The sequence below is a fragment of the Colletotrichum siamense genome, assembly GCF_013390195.1.
Source record: "Colletotrichum siamense strain Cg363 chromosome Unknown KSG_Cg363_contig03, whole genome shotgun sequence".
NCBI lineage: Eukaryota > Fungi > Ascomycota > Sordariomycetes > Glomerellales > Glomerellaceae > Colletotrichum > Colletotrichum siamense.
The window spans coordinates 1,312,945-1,338,252 of NW_023501016.1; the positions used below are offsets into that span (position 1 = coordinate 1,312,945).

The 25,308-nt window shown below is 50.5% G+C and overlaps 10 protein-coding genes across 10 annotated transcripts; 5 read left to right on the forward strand and 5 right to left on the reverse strand.

Annotated features, from left to right (window-relative positions):
* Positions 1-1,516: 1,516 nt before the first annotated feature.
* ATR2-5 (Cytochrome P450 monooxygenase ATR2) lies at positions 1,517-3,468 on the reverse strand (the record flags this gene model as incomplete). Its single annotated transcript, XM_036636202.1, has 7 exons — positions 1,517-1,600; positions 1,660-2,027; positions 2,080-2,688; positions 2,746-2,814; positions 2,876-2,960; positions 3,019-3,192; positions 3,241-3,468. The coding sequence occupies 7 exons, from the start codon at positions 3,466-3,468 to the stop codon at positions 1,517-1,519; spliced, it is 1,617 nt and encodes a 538-aa protein (XP_036498227.1).
* A 716-nt stretch (positions 3,469-4,184) lies between these two features.
* Positions 4,185-5,533, forward strand: OpS4-8 (FAD-dependent monooxygenase OpS4; the record flags this gene model as incomplete). Its single annotated transcript, XM_036636203.1, has 3 exons — positions 4,185-4,668; positions 4,723-5,095; positions 5,326-5,533. 3 exons carry the CDS (start codon positions 4,185-4,187, stop codon positions 5,531-5,533), a joined length of 1,065 nt encoding a protein of 354 aa, XP_036498232.1.
* A 223-nt stretch (positions 5,534-5,756) lies between these two features.
* On the reverse strand, positions 5,757-6,671 carry CGCS363_v004355 (uncharacterized protein; the record flags this gene model as incomplete). Its single annotated transcript, XM_036636204.1, has 1 exon — positions 5,757-6,671. One exon carries the CDS (start codon positions 6,669-6,671, stop codon positions 5,757-5,759), a length of 915 nt encoding a protein of 304 aa, XP_036498233.1.
* Positions 6,672-8,185: 1,514 nt separating this feature from the next.
* CGCS363_v004356 (putative epoxide hydrolase) lies at positions 8,186-9,602 on the forward strand (the record flags this gene model as incomplete). Its single annotated transcript, XM_036636205.1, has 4 exons — positions 8,186-8,309; positions 8,367-8,962; positions 9,031-9,367; positions 9,424-9,602. The coding sequence occupies 4 exons, from the start codon at positions 8,186-8,188 to the stop codon at positions 9,600-9,602; spliced, it is 1,236 nt and encodes a 411-aa protein (XP_036498230.1).
* A 632-nt stretch (positions 9,603-10,234) lies between these two features.
* Positions 10,235-11,830, forward strand: CGCS363_v004357 (uncharacterized protein; the record flags this gene model as incomplete). Its single annotated transcript, XM_036636206.1, has 1 exon — positions 10,235-11,830. One exon carries the CDS (start codon positions 10,235-10,237, stop codon positions 11,828-11,830), a length of 1,596 nt encoding a protein of 531 aa, XP_036498231.1.
* A 123-nt stretch (positions 11,831-11,953) lies between these two features.
* CGCS363_v004358 (Carboxy-cis,cis-muconate cyclase) lies at positions 11,954-13,246 on the reverse strand (the record flags this gene model as incomplete). The annotated part of the gene is made up of 4 exons (XM_036636207.1): positions 11,954-12,342; positions 12,396-12,839; positions 12,890-12,998; positions 13,052-13,246. The coding sequence occupies 4 exons, from the start codon at positions 13,244-13,246 to the stop codon at positions 11,954-11,956; spliced, it is 1,137 nt and encodes a 378-aa protein (XP_036498234.1).
* Positions 13,247-14,961: 1,715 nt separating this feature from the next.
* CGCS363_v004359 (uncharacterized protein) lies at positions 14,962-15,468 on the reverse strand (the record flags this gene model as incomplete). Its single annotated transcript, XM_036636208.1, has 1 exon — positions 14,962-15,468. The coding sequence occupies one exon, from the start codon at positions 15,466-15,468 to the stop codon at positions 14,962-14,964; it is 507 nt and encodes a 168-aa protein (XP_036498235.1).
* A 1,235-nt stretch (positions 15,469-16,703) lies between these two features.
* On the forward strand, positions 16,704-17,534 carry CGCS363_v004360 (uncharacterized protein; the record flags this gene model as incomplete). Its single annotated transcript, XM_036636209.1, has 1 exon — positions 16,704-17,534. The coding sequence occupies one exon, from the start codon at positions 16,704-16,706 to the stop codon at positions 17,532-17,534; it is 831 nt and encodes a 276-aa protein (XP_036497129.1).
* A 4,392-nt stretch (positions 17,535-21,926) lies between these two features.
* Positions 21,927-23,019, forward strand: CGCS363_v004361 (uncharacterized protein; the record flags this gene model as incomplete). The annotated part of the gene is made up of 3 exons (XM_036636210.1): positions 21,927-22,505; positions 22,567-22,765; positions 22,832-23,019. The coding sequence occupies 3 exons, from the start codon at positions 21,927-21,929 to the stop codon at positions 23,017-23,019; spliced, it is 966 nt and encodes a 321-aa protein (XP_036497128.1).
* Positions 23,020-23,177: 158 nt separating this feature from the next.
* HNM1-7 (Choline transport protein) lies at positions 23,178-24,825 on the reverse strand (the record flags this gene model as incomplete). Its single annotated transcript, XM_036636211.1, has 3 exons — positions 23,178-23,971; positions 24,024-24,595; positions 24,644-24,825. 3 exons carry the CDS (start codon positions 24,823-24,825, stop codon positions 23,178-23,180), a joined length of 1,548 nt encoding a protein of 515 aa, XP_036497127.1.
* Between the last annotated feature and the right edge of the window lie 483 nt (positions 24,826-25,308).

Sequence of the window (25,308 nt, forward strand, 5' to 3'; positions counted from 1 at the left end):
CACACAGATTCTGTGGTGAAAGTAGAGGTTCGGTCACAGGATCTCGCTTTCTCCCCCATATCACGTCAGCCACTCCGCAGTCAGTTGGTCAGAGAGATTGATTAGCCAAAATAAATACATGGTCAGTCTACGAACAGGAAAAAAGAAAAAAGACAATACCAAATATGAACCTGTTAAAGGTAAGGTCAGCTGTGAGAGCCTTCCATAGATGTAAACGAGACACATCCCACCGAAAAGGTGTGAATGCTGATTCTCATTTTACATACCGACAATTTGTTCAAAGTACTAGACGAAGCGAGAAGTATCGAGGGATGAGTCAAAGATCTTCGAGTGACAGCCTCTGTCCCAGTCTCATGGCTTCGAGTCACAGATGGCAGAGACATCTGAGACCACGCCAACAGTCTATCAACCTATCGCTCGCAGCTTTGGCCGAGATTGGCAGCAGGTATCTGTCAATCAACAATACAGTCCTCTTCTGGCAGTGCTTGCGCCGGCTGTGTATATAATTATCAAGTTACCCAATAGCAGGCTAAAGGCCAGCCAGCCGACATTGTCATTTCACTCTGGTTCATTGTCACAGCCGCCAATGGCCCCCAGCCACACTTCATTGCTCTCTTTACCCGAACCTCTCGAATCCGCCAATCAGCAAGACAGGAAAGGCCACTTTTCGGATCTGATGCCTGTGGAGTTTGGGGGCCTTGAGCTCTCTGAGCCCATCAAGGGTAACCCTGATCATGGCCAGCAATTCCTGACTGTCACAACTGGTGATAACAGTAATTGCTCAACCCACGTTCAATCGCAAGAGCGTAGGGATAGTCTCATCTGCGGCATCAGGAAAGCATCGTTCTGGTTGGGTTTGCTCTGCTTGGTGCTCTTGGCCGGTGCTATAGCTGCTTCCGTTATTGCAGGATCGAAAGCGAAAGACCTGGGCCTAATGGAGCAGACTTACAAAGAGTAAGGGCCTCATATGAGACTTTTCTGACACCGATGCTTACGGTTGATACGCAGGCTTCAAGCTTCAGTGTCTTCGCCATGTTCACCCCTTTCATCAAGCGGAAACATGACCTGCATTCCAGTGCCCAAACAAGCTACGCCAGTACCAGGAGAGGCCTTACCGAATTGTACATCGCTCACCCCTCGCGAATACAAAATACCAGACTTGAATATAACTTTCATACGCGAATGCTCGCCCAACTATCCGGAATATGACATTGGCCAAGTGCCGCTCGCAACAATGGAGGCTTGCATCTCTGCGCGGCATTGAAAATTTCTGTTCAAAGTGCGTCGGGGCCCTGCATCGGTGTTGCCTGGAAAACCAGCGGAAAAGTTTCAGATAGGCAGGGAGAGGATTATAACTTTTGCTATTTGAAGTCTAAGAAAGATCGCAGAGTTAATGGAGGCAGCGTTCCGACCATTGAGTCGGCTTGGATAAAAGGGGCAGAGAAAAACAAAGTGTAACAGGCTACTGCGTGTAGTTTTGTACAGAAAACCTCGATCTCCTGCGGAAATGAACATCCTACATTTGCCCAGTCTTGAGATTATCGGTTTTCCCTCGCTGAATCTTTCGAATTAAGACCGGGTTCGATGGGTTAGGAAACACCTGGAAATGTTATTAATAATCGTGCGGGCAGAACAGGACAGCGATCAAGCCTATCTCACCTGGTTCTCGAAGTGCACACTCGTGTGCCTTCCTTGACCCTCCGGATTCTTGATATCATAATTCAGAAGGATGAAGGCAACGATGAGCTTGATTTCGATGTCGGCGAGGAATCGGCCGGGGCAAGCCGTCTTTCCGTAACCCCATCCCAACATATCTTTGCGAGCACTGACGTAGTGATGCTTGGCACTGGTCTCCTCATCCTCGTGACGCTTCCTCAGAAATCTGTATCCATCAAAGTTGGTCGCATCTTCGTAGAAGTCGGTATCGCGGTGGATTGCAAAGGTAGGGAACTCTAGCTTGGTACCCTTGGGAATGAAGGTGCCATCTGATAAGGTGACATCCCTTGTCGCGCGTCGTTGCAGGGTAGCTGGAAAATTCAGTTAGTATATTGCCCATTGGGAAAATGGGAAGTTCCATACTCAGATTAGGTGAGTTTAGACGATGGGCTTCGCGGATGAAGCTGTCAAGCTTGTGCATATCCCACAGAGCTGCCTTGGAGAGAACACCGTCAAACTTGCGCAGGGTATCGACAACCTCCTGCCTCAGCTCCGGAACATACTCAGGATGAGAAGAGAGTTCGAAAAGAGTTTGCGTCAAAACGGCTGATGTAGTGTGAATGCCTCCAACTGCGAGATTCATCTGTTCCTTGAGGTGCATATCGATGATCGACGAAGAGGTTCCGGCTGCCTTGCGTGACATATGGTACAAGACACTCGTCGGCTGTGGTTCGGGTGATCCTTGGCTTTCTCGCTTGTTGAAGTTCTCAATGGCCTGCACTAGAATCGAGCGCCCGTCACTCAACTGACGTTGAATCTCAGAGTATTCCGGCAGAAACCTGTGAACCAATGGTCTCATGAAGCCAGGCCAGAACTTCAGCTGGTGGGCATATGAGGTGCCAGACTGGACATACTCCGTAGTAAGGGTAATCCATGTATCGTTGTGCGGTGCCTGGTTGTCGATCATGACTCTGGCAGTGAGAATGCCGAGCATGCGAAGCATCTTGGGGTATATGTTCACCGGAGTCCAGTCTGTGAAGTATCAAATGTCAAAAACCCTGTATCATACCAGAACAAGTAAGGCATTACCTTCGTTGTCTCCCAACGCGCCAGGAATGTAGCCTTGAATAAGTTCAGTGAACTCGGGAATGAACTTTGCTGTGTGGGTATGGCCATTAGAATATGCTGCCGACATAACTCATCATGCAAAACCACTCACGCAGATGGGGGATGATTTCTTTCTTGAAGGTAGTTAGAGAGAACTCCTTCAGCCCTCCCATGTAGGTGTAGTCGATAAGCAAATCCTGCATAGGTTGATCTGTCAGTCTTGCCCATTTGAATTACCCCAGCCAAGCCACTTACATGATCAAGAGAGTTGTGGAAGCTCAACCCAGGCTCTTTGGAAATCTCTTCCACATACTGATGAGGGAATACAAGCTTAACACCTGAAGTTTGCTTGTAAGCGACAACGGTTTCAATCGCTTCACGGATGTACAAACCATCGGCAGTGTCGACACCAAAGATACGGTCCTTAAACTAAAGCAATCGTTAGCTCAACCTTCCAAACCAGCAGTTGCGTCCTACCTGCTCGTATCCCTTCTGGACGATTCCTGGGGCATCAAAGCTGTATTGAGCTTTCCGCTTCTTGGCATCTTTGACATCGAATCCTACAAGAGGAACGTTGGGTGTCTTTGGCATAGAGTTGCGGAAGGCTACCAGGGCGGCAACTCCACAAAGGAGCACCCAGGCCCAGACTGCGGGCGTAGCCGACACGAAATCAGCCATGGAATGGTAGAATGTTGAGATTGACATTTCGAACTTCAGCTAAGCGTTGAAACTCATTGAAGATGCCGTGATCCTTGATTCTTTGGATTCTTTTCCTTTTAATCAAGTTTACATGGAGAATCATCGTGTCATTGACGACATGACAATTTTTCTTCTTTGGCCCAGCAGCCCACTCTGTCGCAGAATTCTCATCGCCACTCCGGAGTCCGCAACTTGCCGTGACAATTACAGATCGTGTTTTCCTCATTGGTGGGCAAGACCCTGGTTTCGATGACAATGCGGCCACCCTGGCCGGATGATCGACCACTTTCTAACGGGAACGGAAGATCGACGAGCCAAGACACAATGCTAAATCTCCGGCAAGATTCCCGCGTGCAACTCGGAGCAATTCTCATGGATGCGATGTCAGCTTGTGGGTTCCGATTTCCGGAATCCGAAATCCGGGTGGGGCAGCCGGAAAGGCCGGCGACGCGAAGTTTAGCTTGGGCCATCAAAACTCACGGAAACAGATGGCTTCATTTTGGCCGAGATGTATGAACTAGTTTATTCAAGCCGAGTGGGATGGAGGCCGATGAGAACTTTGAGTCATGAGATATCAAATCTCGTCATTCTAAGTGTGGAACATGTGACTTCATCAAGCCCGTGTACTGAGCATCCCTCTCTACGCAAATGTCATCTTCAAGAAGTCAACCTAAACGCGACTGTTCTGCTTGAAACCAGAGTAATCAACAGATTTCATCAAAATGACTGAGCATACGCCTCTGCGAGTCGCCATAATTGGAGGCGGCATAGCCGGCCTTGCAGCGGCTCGAGTTCTCCGCGAGCAACATGATGTTACTGTCTACGAGCGCAACGCGTCCGACACAGCTGAGGCTGGAGCAGCCGTTGGTCTTGGGCCTAACGGCACAAAAATGGCAAAGTCTTTGGGACTGGACAAAGAGTCTCTGAAGGCTGTTGTGTCGAGCGGCTTTCGCACTTTCGACCAAACTGGAGCTTTACTCAAAGAATCTCGAATGGACTGTGCCAAGGCTTTCGGTTCTGAGTGGTGGATGGTCCACCGACAGGATTTGAAAGACGCCCTTTTTGAGGCCGCGACCGGCGAGGGATCGGAATGGCCTGGAAAGCCAGCAAAGATCGTTTTTATGTCACGTGTTGAGAATGTTGACCCTGAAAATGGTTTGATCCAGCTGGGGGACGGATCGATAGTTGAAGCTGACTTGATAATCGGTATGAATCACTCTCGCATTGCTTTATAGGTAGAAACTAACATGACTCAAAAAGGTGCTGATGGCATCCACTCAAAGACACGGGCAGCTGTTGTCGGGCTGGAACATCCACCGCCAGTGCCAGCCAACATCTCACTGTACCGTTTCACAGTTCCTCTCTCCCAGGTAACGGAACTTCTTGGAGAAATACCAGATGCTTTGAAGTCTGAAGACGGGACATTCTTGGCCTCATTCATTGCGGCAGATGGGTCTAACAGGAATGCTGTCATCTATCCATGCAGAAACAGAGAAATCATGAATTTCGCCTGTGCTGTCCCGGACTCTATTCTCAAACAACAGAGTCAAGAGTCGTGGACTCAAGATGGCGACCTTGAGGAGATGATTCGCCATTTTGAAGACTTTCCGCCGTGGCTGCACACCATCATGAGGTAAGAAAACAGCCAATTACTCATTCTACACTGCAACCATGCCTCGCGTGCTGACCAATGCGACCTTGAAGGAGTCTTTCAAATGTCAAGCTTTATCAGTTAAGAGACGCTGATCCCCTTCCTTCTTATGCAAGAGGGCACGTGGCACTTATCGGAGATGCCGCTCATCCCATGGTACCTTACCAGGGTCAAGGTGCAAATCAAGCACTTGAGGATGCTGAAGCCCTTAGACTTTTCTTGCGACCAGGTCTTACGTCCAATGACCTCGCTGGGGTATTGAAGACATGGGATAGTGTGAGGCGACCGAGAGCTTCTCAGGTTCAACTGAACTCAAGGGTTGCAGCTGCCAAGGTTTCACCCGAAGTCATCTTACAGAGAATGAGATTCAACTGGACGTATGATGGAATTGAGGAATTCCTCAAGTCCAAGGATCATTAAGAGCGTTATCGTTGTAACCCTGGACTGCAGTTAGGGCTGCAATTAAGTGAAATTACAGGGTCAGCAGATACGTCACAACCTTGTTCGTCCTTACACTTTGCAAACTGACCGGGCTTTGGACCAAGTCAATTAACGGGTTTACTGGTTAGATCATTTGACTTCTGAGATCATGTGATGAGATGAATAGTAATGTCTCATATGGTGACCCTTGAAACATCGCTGGTTATTGTCGAAATCTCTCCCTAAGATGTTGTTCTAAAGCAGTTGGCCTACGAATATGTTCCAACGACAAGGTATCCTTCATCTTCCAAAGCCCCTGATCAGCTATGAGTGCGGCCGTTTGAGGAAGATACTCAATGTATCTTGCCCGGCCCTTCTCCCTGCGCATGCCAGCGACCTCGTTGGCTAGATCCATCAAGTCACCCTGGCGCCTTACTTCGACATAGGTTCCAGTTGCTTCCTCGTATATCAACGCTAGGTCCTCGATGGTATGCTCCCCGGATCGTATCCTGAAGAAACCGCCCTTGCCTTCCCTGACGCCCTCTCCGTTTAGGAGGATCTCGATGGTCCAAGCCGCTGCATCATCCTGCTCCGTCCAAGAGTGAAGCTGCTTGTTTCCATCCCCCCAGTACTTCATGACGGGTATGTCTCCAGTAATATCAAATCCGCCGGGTCCGTATGGAGTGTATAGCAAGTCCGCAAATACCCCTGTAAAGATGTACACCGGGTTGATGGGGCTTGTCATTGCCGCTTGTTGCTCAAAAGCGATGTGCGAGTCGTAGTGTTCGAATTCTCCAAACTTGATTCTCGTCCAGTCATTATTCCAAGAGGATGCGATGAATATTTTGACGTGCGCACGCTCAGCAGCGCGCAGAAGTAAAAGATTTGCATCGAGGTCGAGTATCGGGTTTGGCGTGTAAGCGCAAACGACAGCATCAACTCCTGTGACAGCTGTGTCTAAGGCCGGAATATCGTAGTAGTTCTGAATTGTGACGAAGGATTCCAATCCCCGATGAAGGTCGGCCTCCAGTTTCGCGGGGTCACGGCCCAAACCCCGAACTGACAAGCCGCGCGCCCTAGCAGCTCTTGCTAAACGACGCCCTAGGCTGCCAGTGATTCCCGCAATGAGAATGATCATGACGATATAGCCTGGGTAGAAATTGAGAGTGACGCGTGACTGCAAAAGCCTTCAACTCTGAACAAACCGATTTTCGACATATATAACTCCTCATTTCAAGAACTCATCGGTTCGAAAGATCTGGATGGAGGTGGGAAGGATATGACCATGAATACTCTCTCGGTGACCGCTCGGGCACTGTTGTTGTCGGCGACCACAACGCAGTGCTTTCCTGAACAAAATTCTGCAAAACCACCTGTTTTAGGACACCAATTGTCCGTTTAGTTGTCCGAGACTCAATTATGCTGATAAATCGATGCTGGCGATCTTCATTGTGCACCCTCTGTTGCTCAATATGCGCCGTGGTTTCCGCGGAGCCCGCGGGGTTTGGATCCTGGGCCTGCGGATGTGTGGTTTTTATCGCTGTCGTAGGGGCCGGCCTTGTTCAGTAATCGTCGTCACAATTGGCTATTGTACGAATAACACTGAAGCAACTTAGGCGAAAAGTGCCCTTTGCATACGTACGGGTACGAATAAGTCGTAATTCTCGGATTTTTTGCTAATATCTTAGGCCCCTGGCACGATTGAGACCCAGCTTGGCATTTAAAGACTCCACGACGCGACCCCTTTAGAGATTGTGGCCTCGGTTTCGGTATCGGGAACCAAGTTCCGGCTCCCACACTGGGAGGTCGGCGATTTTAGCGGCCGTCGGACGGGACCCTTTCGCCGGTCGTCCCATGGCTTGCTCCAATGAGCAGAGAATCTCAAAAACAGGAACCGTCTTGTCAACGGCATAGACTGTTATTTTAGCGCGATCCCACGTGTGTTCGATCCCATTTGGGGAGACAGCTGTCGAGTTTATTCACACGGCGCTGCCAACAGGGCGGGATATCACCCTGAATGTATTGAAACTTCACCCTCGCCGTGCATGTGCTGTTTATTAACCCGCTGCCACAGATGACTGGAAATCATCGAAGTTATTAGGTGTCGTTTTCTCACACCTCGTAGAACATCTTAACATGAACCGAAACGCGCTGGCGGGCGCACAGAACCTGACTTCGACCAGACCAAAGACATGGCAAGGGTGTGGAAGCACGGACATGCTGCCGGAGCATCCCCCGAAGAGATCCACTTGAACCACTGGATGGCGTCCAGCAACTCGCGGAGCTCCGCGACCACTGTAAGATCGGAGAATCGGTCTTTACACGGGAACACATTTAACTACAACATCCGGCGACACTATTTTTCTTCATGATTGAGATTGACCCTCTCATTACCGGCCAAAAGCCGAATTTCCAGACGTAGATACACCAACAGAAGCACTCCAATGCCCACACTGAGTGAGCATGCTTGGGCAACCTAGCGTCCCACGCCAATTTGGAACTAGGTCGCTCTGTCGTGATTACATCACCATTGAAACATGTGTTCATCCGATGTCATCGAGAGGGGTTGCTTGAACTCCCAGCACACCTACTCTACACTGCTATTTTGGACTTCTCATCTTCAAGGATTCGTGCAAACCAACAGTTTAAATCATGTCCGAGATCCAAGACTTTAAAGTTGATATTTCGCGGGAAGAGGTTGACCGTCTGCGACGCAAGCTGAAGGACACACGACTGCCAGGACGACCAGTTGTTCCCGATGCGGGTAAAAACTACGGTGAGATCACTGTATATATGAACATTAAAGCCAAGCCTGGCTGACTATGACTCCTAGGGCCTGAGTATGGCTGGGCTGAGAATCTGTACAATGCCTGGACCAACGATTTCGACTGGTATGAAGTCCAGGAAGAGATGAACAGGGTTCCACACCACATCATCACCATCGAAGACTTGAAGATCCACTTCGCACATGCCAAGTCGGAGAATGCCAACGCGATTCCCCTTCTCACCATACACGGCTGGCCTGGCTCGTTCTGGGAATTTAGCCAGGTCTGGGAGCCGCTCACACGCCCAAGCAACCCTGACGACCAGGCCTTCCATGTGATCTCTCCTAGCATGCCTGGCTTCTGCTGGTCGTCTTGGCCACCACGCGCTGGTTGGAAGCTCCAGGACAACGCGCGAGTCTTCGACAAGCTCATGAAAAAGCTAGGATACGATCAGTACATGGTGCAGTGCGGCGATTGGGGATCGTTTGTTGGTCGTGAATTGGGGGCCAAGTACACCGACTCTTGCAAGCTCGTGCATCTCAACTTCGCCCCGAGCCCGATGCCTGAGGGCGTGGAATACTCTGAGCGGGAGAAGAAAGTGGCGGAGAGGAATAAAGATTGGCTCAAGAGCCATATGGGCTATGCGGTTTGCATGAGAAGCCGAGTGAGTATCTTCAATGCAGACCCTTTTCTATCGAGCCCCTGAAATTCATTCTAACGCATGCATTTTAGCCTCATACCATCGGAATCGCATTGCACGACAATCCAATGGGTATTTTGATGTGGGTTGGCGAAAAGTACAACGAAGCAGCCAACCCTGAGAACCAGAAGAAGCCCTTCTGGACGAAGGCGATCCTGACGACCGCATCGCTGTACTTCTTCACCGGATGCATCCTACCCTCGACCTTGCCTTACTTTGAGAGCCCGACCCATGACAAGTTCCCCGAGTTTGCGCTGAAAGAGGAAAACCGGATCAAGGTGCCTTTTGGATACACTTCGTTCTTGTGGGACACCGAGCCAGGTTCGAAGCGCGCTGTAGAAAGAACCGGCAACCTTGTTTTCTACAAAGGTGAGCAAAGAGGATAGATCAGAAAGACTGTCATCTGGTTTTCTAACTATTCGCAGAACGCGATGATGCTGGCCACTTTGCTGCGCTGGAGCATCCCGAGGGTCTCATGCAGGATGTCCGGGAGCTGGCCTCGAAAGCCTGGCGGAACAAGCCCGAGACAGAGCCCGTTAGTGGGGGCTTTAGGCCTTCTCGCAGGCTGGTAGACTCCCGGGTTCGACCTGAATATCTGCCTTGAGCGATGGTGCAGATTCATACAGACTTCTGGATCACGAAGAATGTCGAAACTTAGATGAAATTAAACCAGCATCGGAACCAACGACATAAATGCGTTTTTCCAGTCATGTCGCTTTTCTCAGAACATGTGGTTTTAACGTGTGGCGTCTATTTTCAGTGTCCTAACCTCTGTACTCGGCAACATCAACGCGGCTTTAGTTATTCCCGTGGCCACTAGCCCAGCGTATTTTGTGAGGAACCTGACCTACTGGAACATCCAGGGTCGCCACACGTCATGACATTAAATAGGAGTAGACGAATTGCAAGATAGCCACGAAAATATCGGCCTGGGTCTCTTGAAGCTATAGAAACATAATTGGTCAACCTTCAGCCTTTAATGTCATAGCTTTAGAACGCCATTGAGGCGCGGTAAAATCGGAAAGCTGTATTAGACTTAGCATAGCCAAGCTCTGTGCCTCTCAATCCTTTGGCAGCTCTAGGCTGCCACAGTGCTGCCTGCAGACCCCTGAAGCTAGGCTCGCGACTAAGTGGGGGCTGCCTTCTCATATATCAAGCCAGCTGAACTGCACTTCTGCGGATGACAGTGAGGTCGAGTTTTTTCTCCTTGTTTACACTTATCACAGTAATCACACCATGGAACTGAACGATTTCCCGACAGAGGTGCTGGGTCTTATCCTTCGATCGCTCTTCGACGAGAAGGGTGAGTACGGCGAATTTGCGCACGGCGACCATGACATCGCCAACGCCCGATTGGTGTGCCGGAAATGGAACACGCTTGCGACACCTCATCTCTTCGAGACAATCACGCTCGTACACCATGATGCCCCGGAAGCCGACTTTGACGAGGATGAAGATGTAGAAGAAGCAGACAGCAGCGAATTCCGAATCTGGAACAAGATGGTCGACAACGACATCATCCGCAACGTGGCTCAGTGCGCGGTGATCAGGAGTACCCCCGAAGATTTGGCAAATGACGGTGACTGGGAGATCTGGGAGGACTGGAAGAACAAGGGCGAGTTCCCACGATTCACTAATGCTGTGGCCCGTATCACTGAATTGAAGAACTTGAGAATGTTGCACCTGCACTTCGGCGACAAATGCCGAGGGGAAAGGGTAGAGTCTACGGCTTGGGATGATGGGTGGGAGGACGGCGTTGAGCCTCTTGGTGCTCGATCCGCAACTCTCAAGACGGTCTTCAACGCGATGGCAACCCGGGCTAAGGATTCAGATGCCACCAACATACGATGGCTGAGACTGGAGAACGTGCAAAATACTTCCCTCGAAAGCCTGGTTACGTCGGAGATGGCAGACATAGTCAAACATATCACTCGGCTGGATCTCCTGGTTCTGGAAGAATGCAACGAGCACGGTCCCGACCACGACCTTTATTGCAAGGAGCGATGGCTATTCGAACCTCACCTACAAAAGGAGATCTTGCCAAAATTCTCCGACTCTCTGACGACATTGACTCTTGGCTTTCAAGAGTACTGGGGAACTGCTCCTGGTTACTTTGATGGAAAGGGACTGGAATTCCCGCATCTCAAGACGCTCAACCTCATCAATTTCGTCATTTCCCACCATGACCACTTCAACTGGGTCTTGGCGCAGACATCCTTGACAACTCTGCGCTTGCTCAACTGCCGCATCGTCTCTCACCTGCGTATCCATGGCGAACTACTGACTAAGTCGGGCACGCCTACCCATGATTGGGAACGATGCCCGCACGGCGCATTTGGTTTCACGTTCAACGACGACCGTGTTTACACTTTCTCAGGGAGGTGGGAAACCATTTTCAACGGCATCCACACGAAGCTCACGAATCTCACCGACTTCTACTTCGATACTGTCCAATGCTTGAATCATCCTTTCAGAAGTTTGGAAAACATGAGAAACCGTCTGTTCCCCGATCGTTACATTGTCTTGGACTCTGGCCTTCTCCCTAGCCCGTGGATTGAGTCTTCCGAACGCGACGGCAAGATGGAATTTGGGAATAACGACCCTACCCCAGTTGCGCCAAACAGCCCGGACAATCGCTACAATGGGACATGCGAGCTAAACGTTGAGAAGGAGTTATCAAGAAATGATTTTCGAGCGTTCGACTCGTTGATCAGAGCAACGTGGAACAGAAAGAATGGCTGGGATTGGTGGTCATCAAGATGCTCTCCGCCGATCACTAGACCAACTGCAAGGCCACGTCCAGCAGCTGTTTTCGGTGCCTCAGCTCAGTAGGTTAGATTGCAAGGTACAGCAATAGTTGAATACAAGACTGTTTGTATTGATGAAGATCAAAACGCTATGAACATGCCTCATATATGACTTCCTCCACTAGTTAATGTCTGACCACGACTCTATTTAGCTGTACCAAACAATGTTGGCCGGGCCAGACGACAGGCCGAGGTGGGCAACAGCTGCCGCAGTCGTAGAGGAGCCGCTAGCATCAATCTTCCATACTTCCAGGAAGTTCGAGCCGCTGTCCGTGATGCCAAAGTAGTCCTCGCTGAACTTGGCAGGGGAGACCGCGTTCGCAGAACCACCGCTGTTCGTGGTGGGGAGGAGGAAGAGCTGCTCGGTGATAGCGCCGGTGGAGCTGTCGAGGGCAAAGGCCGAGACGTATCCTGGGATACCAACGGTGCGGGATCGCGTGGCAGCGATGAGGTACTTGGGCGCCGTGGCGCTTGAGTTGCTGCTGGGAACGGAGAACATGACCTCGTCGGCCCAGTAGGAGGAAGAGTTGGTGTATCCTGAGTGGGAGTTAGCAAGCGTGTTCGGCGAACCCAAACATGATGAAACATACCGTCGGGCAGCAGAGGGTAGGTGGTGTTGGTGAAGGTCAGCTTGCCGGTCGTGGCATCACGCTTGTAGGAAGCGATCGTGCTGGCTGCCTCGTAGACGACGTAGACCCAGCCTCCGTTGGGGTGAACGGCGAGGTGGCGGGGATCAGAGCCCTCGGCAGCAGCAAGGTACTGAACCTCGGTGACTTCACCGGTGGTGTTGTCATAGGAGTGCACCCAGACAGCGTTGCCCATGTCGTCGGCAGAGTAGATGAAGTCGTTGTTAGGGCTCATGTCGGTTCCGTGAACGCCAGCGGCGCTGTCGTAGGTAACGTTCGCAGTAGCCTCCTGGAGGACGCCATTGTCGTCGACGGTGATGGCCAAGGAAGAGCATCCACCTCCGTAGGGGGTACCGAAGACGGTGTAGGGGGAGTCCGTGGACGAGGTGATAAAGTTGGCGTTGGAGCCTGTTGGGAGTCAACTCAGGTTCTGGCATCAAGTTCACGACTGGACTCACAGTTTGACGACAAGCTAACGTTGCTAGCGTACTCCAAGCTGAGGTCGTCGGTGATAGTGTAGCTCTGGAAGTAACCTGTAGTACCGACGTAGAGGTTCTTCAGGCGGGACTAGACAAGTTGTTAGCCGTGCCGCTACACCAACATATGGAGCACCAGCTTACATCAAGATGGATCCACTTTGATCCCGACGACGCATCGGTGGTGATGTTGTTAACGAGGGTGAGAGAGGAGGTCTCATCGTCGAACTCGACGCCGACGATGGTGCTGCCGGAGAAGAAACCAGAGTAGAAGTAGTGAGTGTCAGCCAGAGTCGGGACGGCAGCCGCGGCCAGAGTCAGTAACGTAAACGAGCGCATGTTGATGTGTCTGGAGAGTTGGGATGAACAGGTAGGCCATGATCATCTGGGCATCTTGGCAACAAGGAAGATATATACAGAATCTGTAAAGATGTTTCTACCGTCGAAATGATGATTGCCGAGGGCTTCGCACCGGGACAATCACTATCCCACATCACGAGGTAACTCAGCCCCATAGAATTAAGAGATGTTGCGCGGCTCAATAAGGTATACCAAGCTTTCCTACTTGGGGGATACCAGTCTACCAGCCCGAAGATCGCTGTGGAGAACGCCCCTTTGCTGTAAAGAAACAGAAACTAGATGAAAAACATAGCAACAGGAAACATCCGCCTCCGCGTACAGCCGTAAAGGAGTCGCGTCCAGCCAACTAGAGCGCCAAGAATAGACCAAGGTGTGGCTTCTCCCGTGGTGACGAAATTCAAGGGGATTGGCCTATGAGGGGGATTACGCTGCCTACTGACAGGCGCACGCGTAATCAGGATCTTCGCCCAATCTGATTGCAGTAAGGAGCCGGTAGGCATCCCACAATTCGGGCAGGGTAAACAGGTCGTCCCGCCGCTAGGAAATGCTTGTTTCAATCTAAGTGGCACTGCACGGCGTCGCCCGCGGTGGGCAATTCGTCAATTTCTTAGAGTTTTTGTTCCGGGGTGCCGCCCACATTCCGCAGCGGTCGGCCGGGGCGGATGGTACGGAGCTATCCCTTCGGGCTATTCGTCACGGTAATGCCGACTCCCGTCAGCTGCGCCTGACGGAGACAAAAGACAGCGGAAAAAAAGGAGGATGGCGAACAAAATCTACTTGAAGACGAAAGATCTTCCCGAAAACATCTGCCTCCTGTGCCACACATACCTAGCCACCATGTATGTTACCCAGGGTGCGTGGCCCTCTAGATCGGCTCCTTGTTCGACATGAAGTTGGAAAGCTTAAGCCAACTGTGCCCAAAGAACATCTTCTTGGCAACAGGCACCATTGAAGAAGTTTGATACGACACTGGATGTGAAGTAGATAGAGGATACTTGGTATTGGACAGGTAAAACTTGCACCGAACCGCACTGGCCCAACCTCTAAAACGTCCCTAATTCATTACAAAGTATTGATCACACAAACAGCTATCCACCATGCGACCATGGCACCACATGCTAGCCTTGGAATCCCCTTCGCCTTCGAAGTTCCTGTCGCTGTGGCGTCTGTTGGAGAGGGCGAGCTTGTAGTGGGTGTTGAGGTGCCTTTTACGGAGGATGTTGAGCTGCTTTCTGCGGAGGATGTTGGCCGCGCGAGAATCAATGTCGAATTTGTCACAACAGGGCATTGTGGAGATCCTGTCTCCACTGCATCCTGCGCTTTGTGTACCAGTATGACTGGTTGAGTGGTGATCAAGGCATCTGGGTAGCCAGTCCCAGCAACATCTCTTACTGTGGTCGGATACGTAGTCTCAGTCCACGTGGTCCATGAAAAATCCTCGGTTGTTATCGTCCGACCATGGTAGGTGTATGTAACGTTGACCTTTGTAGCAGCGGCGGGGTGAAAGATGACAGAACAGGCAGTATTTGCGGTGTACAGGCTCCTGGGTACTTCGGAATAGCAGCCAGGGCCGAACGGCTGTGCTGTGTAGCCGCTGGGTGACGTACATCAATCAGTCAGACTGTCTAGACGATGAAAGCCAGAACGAGCTGGGGCACTGCAAAAGAGACAAGTTGTGGGAAAGCGCAGTTCACTCACCAAGGACAGCACCAAATTCCGGTTTCTCCGGGCTCGAGAGCAGACATGACCATGTTGGGGACGGGATTCATGTAGGGGGTTATCTGAGACAAAGTTTGGGTCTCGGTAGAGCTTGCAGTCTTGGTGATCGTCAGGGTCGGGTCGGCAAAGACGCCGCTCAGGTCGTACGAGGTGGCATCGTATCTGATGGCCGTTCCGGCAGGAGTCCATGCGGATGGGCAAACAAGTCCTGGTGAATGGTAAAAAACAAGACTCCTTGTAGATATGTTCGTGGCGTTGAGGAGTAGATTAAGAAGCGCAATTCCGACGTCGGGTACACATTCATCGTAGGGGCCTGGGTCTTCCAGAGTGCAGTTTTCTTGCCAACCCCCCCGACCAACATCAACGCCATTGCCAAGCTGGACAGTGACTGGTTTGGTGGCGCATGATGGTGGAGCGGTCCAAGTTGTTGTTACATCGCCGGCATTCACAAGAATAGCACCTTGAACGGTTGACGAAGGCATTGCCGCGGTAGAGTTGGGTGACCTGTTGAGCGAAGGTTCGAGGCTGGAAACATCTGTGGTTCAAACAGACGCGGTCATGATTTTCTGCTTCGACAGAGCACCCCTACTTAAAGGCCATGAGTGAGGTTGTTGACTTTGCTGGCTGAAGGGACTGGCCGGTGCTGAAATGCTGAGATGCGGCACAGTCCACTCATGTTCGACCTCTAGGGCTTGGCCTGAATATCAGGGAGGGCCTCCATTGCTTGAACATGCTAAGCGAGTGCTGCACGCTATGCTTAAGTTGGTTATTCAGACGTCACTGGCTCTGCGTCACTTGAATACCAAGGAAATTGCCCATCAACCTCACACCAGTTGATTCCTACTGTGTCTTTGCACTAGACAAGGTAAAAAACACTGTGCACTTCGTACACTCCGTTGCGTTGACAGCGTCCGCCCCCCTTTTTTTTCCCCGCTTATGCAAAAACATGAAAAAAAGCCAATTTTACGCTGTGACGCGCATTTCTCTGCATCGCACGCAAAACGCGTCAAAGTCATCACCAACACCTCAATTGCCGTCAATCACTATAGTCCCAGTAGTATTCAAACGTATAACTACACGATAGAGACATAAGGTGTGTATTTCATGCTTCCGTAGCAGTCAATCTACCCATCGAGGCATTGCCAACCCAGCTAGTCACCTCATCCCCATACCATTCGACCAACAAAAGGTCTATTTTCGTCATGAGAGATCAAGATGACATTTGCTGAGGAACAGAAGAAGAGACCTGCTGTATGACTTTATATATCTACTCAGCATACGGTTTGTATGGCTCTGAGTAATATATAAGCATACCAAGGGGCTTGATACGGTTCTTCAGAGCAAATGCTTTGGCAGTCAACAGGATTAATGACTCTCCTGATAGCTCAGCTTGTTCACGATATTGAGCAAGAGTCTACTGCTGTATAGATTGTGCCCTGTTACTTACAGTTTGCCGCTGGTCAGTACATGTCCGTGGTTTATTATATCAGATACATCGAGAAAGACGCCGGGCGACGACGACGATACAATGGCGCCCAGAATATCGAATCTACAGCTATCGACGATCGCGATGATACTGCCATTCGAAGACCAAAAGACCCACGAGCTGGCAAGTATCGTTGGCTGTACCGAACGAACGATTCGACGACATAGATCACGACGTAATATCACTGGCGAAGTGCAGAGATATAAGAGGTGCCGCCAGAGTCGACAAAAGATGGAAATATGGCATCGTACAGAGCTTCTTGAACTACTGCAGTACCGCAGCGATCTATCTCTTGAAGAGATGCAAGATTTCCTATTTGAAGCCTTCGAGATCCAGATCAGTCGTTCTGCAATCAGTCGACAGTTAAACTCAGCTGGCTGGACGAACAAGAAGTCCAAGATTATTGCTGCTCAGCGAAGTGACGAACTACGATACGAGTACTTGTACCGTATACGACGATATCGCCCCGACCAGCTGGTATTCGTCGACGAATCCGGCGTCAATAAGGATACTGGGATACGGAGGACTGGATGGGCGCCGAAAGGGCTTGCTGCGTTTCGAACTGCAGAGATTGATCGGTTTCAGAACTCTCGCGTACAGATCCTGCCAGCCCTCACGTTGAGCGGTATCCTACACTTGACTACGTATTATGGTACGACTGACGGCGATGGGTTCTTTCGTTGGCTACAGGAGTGCCTTATCCCGAAATGTGGGCGTTTTCCAGAGCCAAACTCTGTCATCGTTATGGATAACCTCTCCTGCCATCGTATACCTGAAATCGAGGGTTTATGCCGGGTATCAGGTGTCCATCTCGAGTTTCTGCCTCCGTATTCACCAGACTTCAACCCCATCGAAGAGTACTTCGGCGATCTAAAGCGATACATCAGGAAGACGTATTCGAAGTGGAACAACGATGAGAATGACACTCGGGATTTCATGGAATATCTACGTGACTGCGCTATGGAGATTGGGTATCGTCTACCCCAGATCGAGGGCCATTTCCGCCATTCGTTCGTCAACTTTGATGGGACAGAGCATATATTTGACGATATCGAACTATAAAAGGGAGGATTTGCTGCCAATATTGAACATCAGCAAGCAATCCAAATTTTCATCGTGCGTTCGCGCGCAATAGATCTTAATCGTGTCGTCATATGATGGTCAATCATCAAATCCATGATTGTAGCCAACAAGATTGCCAAAAGGTTAGCCACAAGCGCACCAGAACACAAAAAATATACCGTCGTCCATTGTTTTCGTCGGTAGCTACGTATACATATCAATTTTGCCTGTATAACGGCTGAAACGCGTTGTTGATGCTTGTGACGATGATTTGTGATGATGACACGTCATCACGATCAGAGACTTCAACCATAGTCAGAGACTTCAACTGCCCCTAACCAGTATCGGGATGGACCGAAGTGTATTGTTTGCAGATCCAAAATAACAGTAATTCTATTGCTTTTATACGTATAGAGCGGCAGTGTTGAATCTACGGCTATGGGTAGACTTTTCCGTGGTTGAACACGTCATGCAAAAAAATCGCGCATACAGTCAAACTTCACACCACTCTTGCTGTATCACTCTTCTTCGTTATCCTCCTCCGAGTAATACGTCTCTGTTGACGACGTATCACTCGAGATTTCAATCTGATTGTCCTCATCGCCTTGCTCGATTTCGTCTTGTTCGATCTGTAACTGCGTGGGCAGCATCTGCGACGCTGACAGCAGTGGTGACGAAACGAAACCAAAGAGTTCCGAAACGCCTACAAAGTTAGCCATATTCGACAGTAAACAGCTCTATATACACTCACCACGTCGACCAACTTCAACTGGCGTACCACGGATCTCTTGCTCGATGGATTGACGTGGCACTAGGGCGTCGATATGTCGGGATGACCCCAACTCGCCTGAAACTAGCGCCGCAGAGTTTTCAACTGGCGCCGCCGCCGTCCCTCCTGGCAATCCAGCGTATATTCTTGTATAAACATCTCCTTCTGACTCTCGATGGTTTGAATGAAGTTCAGAGTGAGATACCACGTCGGAGAGGGCGTCAGACTGCCCTCCGTAGTAGGCGCTGTTGTCTATGAAGGATTTGATCGAGTTCCTGACATCTTCGGTAAGATCTTGAGTAAAACCCTGTTCAGTAAACCAAATATCTGGTAACTTGCGAATTGCCCGCAAGCTACTGTCTACTGATCGCAGTTTCTGTAGCTTCTTTCTGAACCCTTCGTCGACGTTATATCGCTTGCCGCGGACGGATATAAACCACTTGATGAAGCTGGCCACTTGATCTAGAGCTTTTCGAGGCGAATCCGGTACCACTGGCGAGGACGAACGAATCGGGAGTGCGATACTTGGTTGACGAGTGCTTGGAAGGTTCAATGGCGGAAGAGTTGGCAACGAATACTGTGAGATGTTCGCATATGGCCAATATGCCGGCGGCGGCGGCGCCGGCGGCGGCAGCTGTACGTATGGGTTAGGATATTGAAGATGACGATCTGGCGCCCCCGCGTTGCCGTATATATTGACGATGGCGTTGCTGTTGGCGTTGGTTAGGCCAGATCTTGACCCTGATGATGGAAGTGCGGCATTTTCAGCCTTCTCTTCCGTCATCACTGTCGTCTCCTGGTTATCATCAACCTCCACGATATTCTTACTTCTCTTGCCCTGGCGTTTCTGATCCTCTATAAACTGGTCGTGAAGAATCTCACCAAGCAGTTCTTTAGGTGGTTCCATATTGTCAACGCCAGCCTGTCCAGTCATAATAGCCTTCGCCCACTTCTCTATATGGTGAGATTTGATCTTGTAGTGCTTCTGGCCTAGTATATAGCACCAGTTGAACTTCTCGTCGCCCGAACTATTCTTACATCTCTGGTACTCTGGGCAGATGTGCGTACGGAGAAGTTGTCTGTGCATACCCTCCTTCCGACGCTCGACGTTTGCAGGATCGTTAGCCTCACGATCGATCGCCTCTTGCATGCCGGCTGAAACGCCTGCTCGGCCACCTTTTCGAGGCGTTCGTACGCCAGTCACTATACCACCAGAGATTGGTACGGCGCTGTATTGCCACTTGACGGTGAGGTGGACTTCACCCCTCTCTTCAGCTTGTTCAAGAGAGGGGACAATATCAACCCATGGAATACTTGGCCAAGTGACCCCTCCAGTAGACGGATAGACCCGAGTGAAGATTGGTGTTGGTTTAGATGCGTTGGTGGGCTTCCTCCAAGCAACGACAACAGCGATATTGGCCTTCTTCACAATATACGAGTGAGCCACTTCTGCCTCAAGTTGGGCGCCGCTGTCTGCCTCCCAGTCTCTACTATTCGCATCTAATACAGGAGCAATACTGAATCTGTTATACGCGATGCTCTCGATGGTTAGATCGAGAACAGGTAAACCGTTACCCTTGAGCGCTGGGCCACGGGTAACCTGGATTTGTAGCAGAGTTGGTTCCTCGTTACCCATATCGTCCTCCTCTTCAAATACATCGTGGAACGACATAAACGTATCATCAGCGCTATGGCGAGGGGCCGTAGGCGTATCGTCCGCAAATCGAGTGGTTTGACGAGGGGTTGGGTTAACTGGGGTCGAGTCTGGTCGAAACGGTGGCATCGACGAAGGCAGAGTACTTCGGAGCCGGATCGTATGCGGCGGATCCTTCTTTCGCTTCCTCTGCGTTGTCGTTGCTTTTTGGCGAGAGGACGCTTTTGGAGCTCTTCGTGATGACGGAGGGGCTATAAGTACACGCTTTCTTCGCGATGTAGACTCAGCCGCCACCAAATCATTAGTCTCGGGTCCAGCCTCGGCGACGATAACCTCCTCGGCGGCCTCCTCGGCGGCCTCTTCGGCGGCGGCAGCCCGGCGAGCCCTCTCGGCGGGCGTAACGATCCTGATCGACGGCGAGGCAGAGCGTTGAGGAGGATCTCTGGCGGCGTCCTGTGCCAGTTGTTGTATACGTCGTTGTTTCCGCGTACCGTTGGCGATGGGTGACGGACGATGCCCAGAAGGGTCATCATCCGCCTGCCGAGCCGCGCGGCGGCGTTTAGGAGGCATCACGATGCCCTCAGATAATGAGATTCAATAGAAATAGATCAATTGAAGCCATCAGAATAGGTCAATTGCCGTACTACGAATATCTACGTGGCGTTGGGCAAATTTTCATGTATATACAGGGATTATGCGTGCGTAATTTCGGCAAAAAGGGGGGGCGGACGCTGTCAACGCAACGGAGTGTATTGGTCAACGTTCTAAAAGGTCAGCACGAAGTCGTCATGGTCTCATTCGATATTAGCCCCAAGCGCCCAATACAGACAACCCCGATCGACTCGTGGCCCGATGGCCTGACATTGCGCCCTGGTTGCCTTCGCTCTGGAATCGAAATGCTCAGTCGTCGGGCGTCTGCATTGTTTCGTTTCAGTCCTCCGGGGGAACTTTTGAGTCCATCTTTACTCGCCTCAGGGCACCTATTAAATGGGATCGGCCCCTTGTCATCAAGATATGCACCTCGACAGGTGCAAGGGATTTGATATGCGCCGTGATAGGCCGCTGCTGACATCACGTGTGATACCCCCGCCTCTATCAACAGAGCACATGTCTCACCGCTCGCAAAATGTCGCAGCCTGGAGCCTCTCTGTTGGACGCTAGCTTTGGAGCTTGAAGCTAGCTAGTTCGGCTGAAGATATTGGTTCATGATCTTGTGCGGTCCGCTTTGAACTATGGAACAGAGAGTGTTTGAAAAGCATTTGCGCAAGTGCACTCACGTGTGCGAAGCCACAACTTACCTCGAAATCCTTAGCTATGATGTGAGCTGGACGCAACCTATCACATACTTCCCTGTTGCAAGACTGACGTTCTTCTTGAAATAGGGTGGCCACGGCAAAACGTTCAAAGGTCCTCTTTCTGATGCCCAATTGACAAGATTCTTTCGCGCAGAGGTAGGTGCTTGTGTAGCCGCCGTTGATAGCAACTAGGCTGCAATCATTCCGATTTCTACCACTTGAAGTTAGGAAGATACACCTGCTTACGTTTGAGATATGTCCAGGGCGAATTCAACCCAAGCTCTCGCTTTAGCCAAGCCCTACCATCAAGTAGTCTTCGCTTTTTGTAAGTGGTCTCAAGCCTGGCCATCAATCATTAAAGCTGGTTCGCGGGATACTCTCGCTATTTAGGCTGCAAATCGGCGCAGAGCATCCGCACACATTCACCCCATCGACGCTTTCATTACATCCCAGCCTCTTCGAGTCGATGCTCAGAGATATGAGGCTCCCTCTCCAGGCTGTGGAGCTCACGAGCATTGTTGGACCTCTTTTTTGGCACCGCTATACCATGCTCAATGGGAATGATCCCCATCTCCGTAAGCGTTTTAGATGCATCTCCCATGTTCGGTGCAGTCTTACAATTTCGATGATTTAACGAAGTCATATTCATAGAGATAATTTGCGGCAAGCACGATATGCGCAAGAAAAACAAGACAAGAGGTTGGCAATTGGTCCTCTCCTACTCCTTCGAACGCCGACAAGTCACGGCATTTGTCAAAGGAACCCCGACATCTATCATTTCAGACAGCATTGATGACCTCGAGAACTGTGCCAGCGAGGCCTCGCATCCACTTTTGTTCCCAGTCATCATTCTTTCCCATCTCATCTCGATGAAGACTGAACTTGATCAACGAGAGTCCCGCAGCTTGATCACACGACTGGAACACGCCATCAGTGTAGTTGAAGCTACTGCAAGAGAACCTAGTTATTACGAAGATGGCATGATTGATTTCAGAGCCGTGGCGAGGGATCTAACGGAGTGCCACAGGCTGGTCTTGCATAAACGCCCGGCCCTGTGGTTCAAGATACTTGGTGCGACGGAAGACGCCATGCAATCGTTTTGGACGAACATCCCCTCCAATGAGAAGACGGAAGACATGAGAAGGCTTCACTCCAGTCTTCAAGATCGATTGAGCCTGCAAAGAGCTCGCCTCGTTGGCCTTGACAGCTATACTTCCGTTTCCATTGAACGCTTGGACATCCAAAGGAGCATGGTAAGGCAATCCTCATACCAAACGATTTCTGGGCTGCTGACTGATATGATCACATACTCAGGTATCGTTCATAACTGCTGAAATCGCCCAGAATGACTCAAAGCTTAACCTTCAGATTGCCGGCGATCAGCGACAGTTGTCAAATGACAGTAAGAGCGACAGCAAGGCTATGAAAGCATTGTCACTGCTGGGAGCCACATTCCTGCCAGGCACCTTCCTGGCATCGATTTTTAGCATGACCTTCTTTGACTTTCAAGAAGGTAAGAGAAACCATGGCTGGTTTCAACTTGTACAAATGATATTCAATATTGATGTCAAAGTTACAGGATCTTCGCTATCACCAAAAATATGGATCTACTTTGCTCTCACCATTCCGTTGACAGTACTGGTTCTACTAGGTTGGTTCTTGTGGGAACACAACAGGAAGCAACCCAAAGAAAGTCGTTTGCCAGCATTTGGTATAAGAAGAACCGCTACAGAGATGGCCATCTTGTCAGAGCTGAGGCAGGCATAATGGCATGCAGGACTACCAATCCAGTCACTTTCAGACATGTTGTTACGGCTATTTGCAACGCAAAGGCCAGTTCACTTCCCGGTTGAATTCATAATCAGGAATGTTCCCAAACCATAATATTCCTCTGTAACCAGACAGCAACATCTAATCTCACTTCTTTATGAGTTTCCTATGACCAAGTCCAGAATCGTGAGGTTCGGGCCAGTCCATGCCTTCCTACCACGGAAAAACCAAAGAGCAACTGCTAGCAGTAACACAAATACCATGACTGGGCCACAGTAGTTCATGTTTTCAACGGTGACCGGGATGGTTGACGGGAAGGGCAGGAACACTATCACATAAAGGGTATAAATCAATGCGAAAACATTGATGTACAAACCGAATGGGCCAAGGTTCCATTCTCCAAGTTCCACGCCTCCAGCCTTAGACATGCGAGCGTAGAGCATGCTGCTGATTGCGATCGCATAACTAATGTAGAGAGCCATGGATGACAACGAGGTGATTGCTCCAAACGCGACATAGCTTGAGCTGCCAATATTAAGCAGACATAGAGCGCAGACAATGAAAACGGTGACGATGATGGCTCGAATAGGGACGCGGTGCCTCGGGTTGACATACGCGAGGTATGCCGGCATTCCGCCGTCTCTTGACCAAGCCCATGTAAGGCGAGAGACCGAGGCAATGTTGGCGAGGTTGACGCTGAAGGATACGACGAAAAGACCTGTTATCATTGCCGTCGTCGCACCTTTTGATCCAGTGATAGCCAGGAGAATGGCAAGGATAGGGGAGGAGGCGTTGAGGGCATCACCCACAGAACCCATGGAGACCAAGATGACACAGACCATGATGAAGCCCAAGCAACCATTCATGAAAATGGACCAGAACATGGCGCGAGGAACAGCCGACTTGGCCTTGCGGGTCTCTTCACTCATGTGAATTGCACTGTCAAAACCTGAAGCACCTGTTAGTTCAAAGTCATTAAGACGGCGCACAGGAAGCCTTACCAGTGAAACTCCAAACGCAGGTTAACATTCCCAGGTTCCATGCAACGTAATTGTCCGTCCAACCCGACGCGAAATTGGCTTCGAGGAAAAAGCTGCTGTCATGTCGGGTGCCCATGACCGATAAGACAACGACGAAAACAACAAAGAGACAGACGTGGAGAACACCAGCGACAAGCTCGACCCAGGGGATGACCTTGAAGCAGTACGTGTTCATCAGCCCCTGCATCACGCACATGGCAATGACGAGCACTGATGTGTGCCAGCCGCCGGGAACGTAGTTCTCGTGATTGAGTTGAATCATAGATTCCAGCAGAATGATAGTGACGTTCGCGATCCCGGCGAGGAGGGAGACGTAGCCAAACCATGTCGACCATCCCTGGACCCAAGTTGCAAACCTCTTCACCCTGGCTGGCGCCAGATGATATGTCCAGTGGTACTGAGCCCCAGCAACCGGCTGGATAGAGGCCATTTCACCGAGTGAGGCCGCTTGGGAAATGGCGCCGAAGAAAACAATGATGAAGCTGAAGATGAATGTCTGTGGGCCTCCGTTATACAGGGCGAAGTACATGTTTCTGAACTGTTCAGCGACGTCCAAAACTTGTTGAGTGGATATGACCTACGTGCACATGCCCTCCCATAAGGCCATGTATGTCAGGGAGAAGGCGAACAGTTGCGAGAATGAGAACACTCTTCGCGTTCTCGTCTGATTGTACACATCGGATCCATGCTTCGACTCGGCCGTATTGATCTTGGTTGCGTCCTTGCCGGTCGGCTGCATTTCGATGCCTTCCGCTGAAGACATTTTGAGTGAATGAGGTTCAGCAAACCAAAGCCGATTGTTCGGCTGGAAGAAAGAGTGTGTCAGACAAAGGGTCGGTCAACCTCGATGGTCTGGAGTTGCGAACCCTTTTCTGGGATGACAGGATCGGGCCGGGATAGCATGGGCGGACAAGAAAACTCAAACCAATTGCTGCGCCGTTCGCAGATAAATATCGCTGATGATTGAATGCAAGGGGGGCTGCAAGTCTAAGACCCAGCTACGTGCAGCATTGCAGAGGGGTTTGTCGAACCGGCGGAGGTGGCCCGAAGGCGAAGCCATTAATCGCACAACAGTAGTACTGCAGCTGGCAAAGACCAATGACAGTAGTTTATCTCTGACTTGTCTCCAATCATGCGCTTTTTCTCAGTCTGCCGGCATCGGTCCTTCTGAAGCCTCTCAGCAGATTCATCTCCCGACGGGGAGTCATCCCCGCCAACTGTAGCCTTAGTTGTGGGCTTCGGGCCG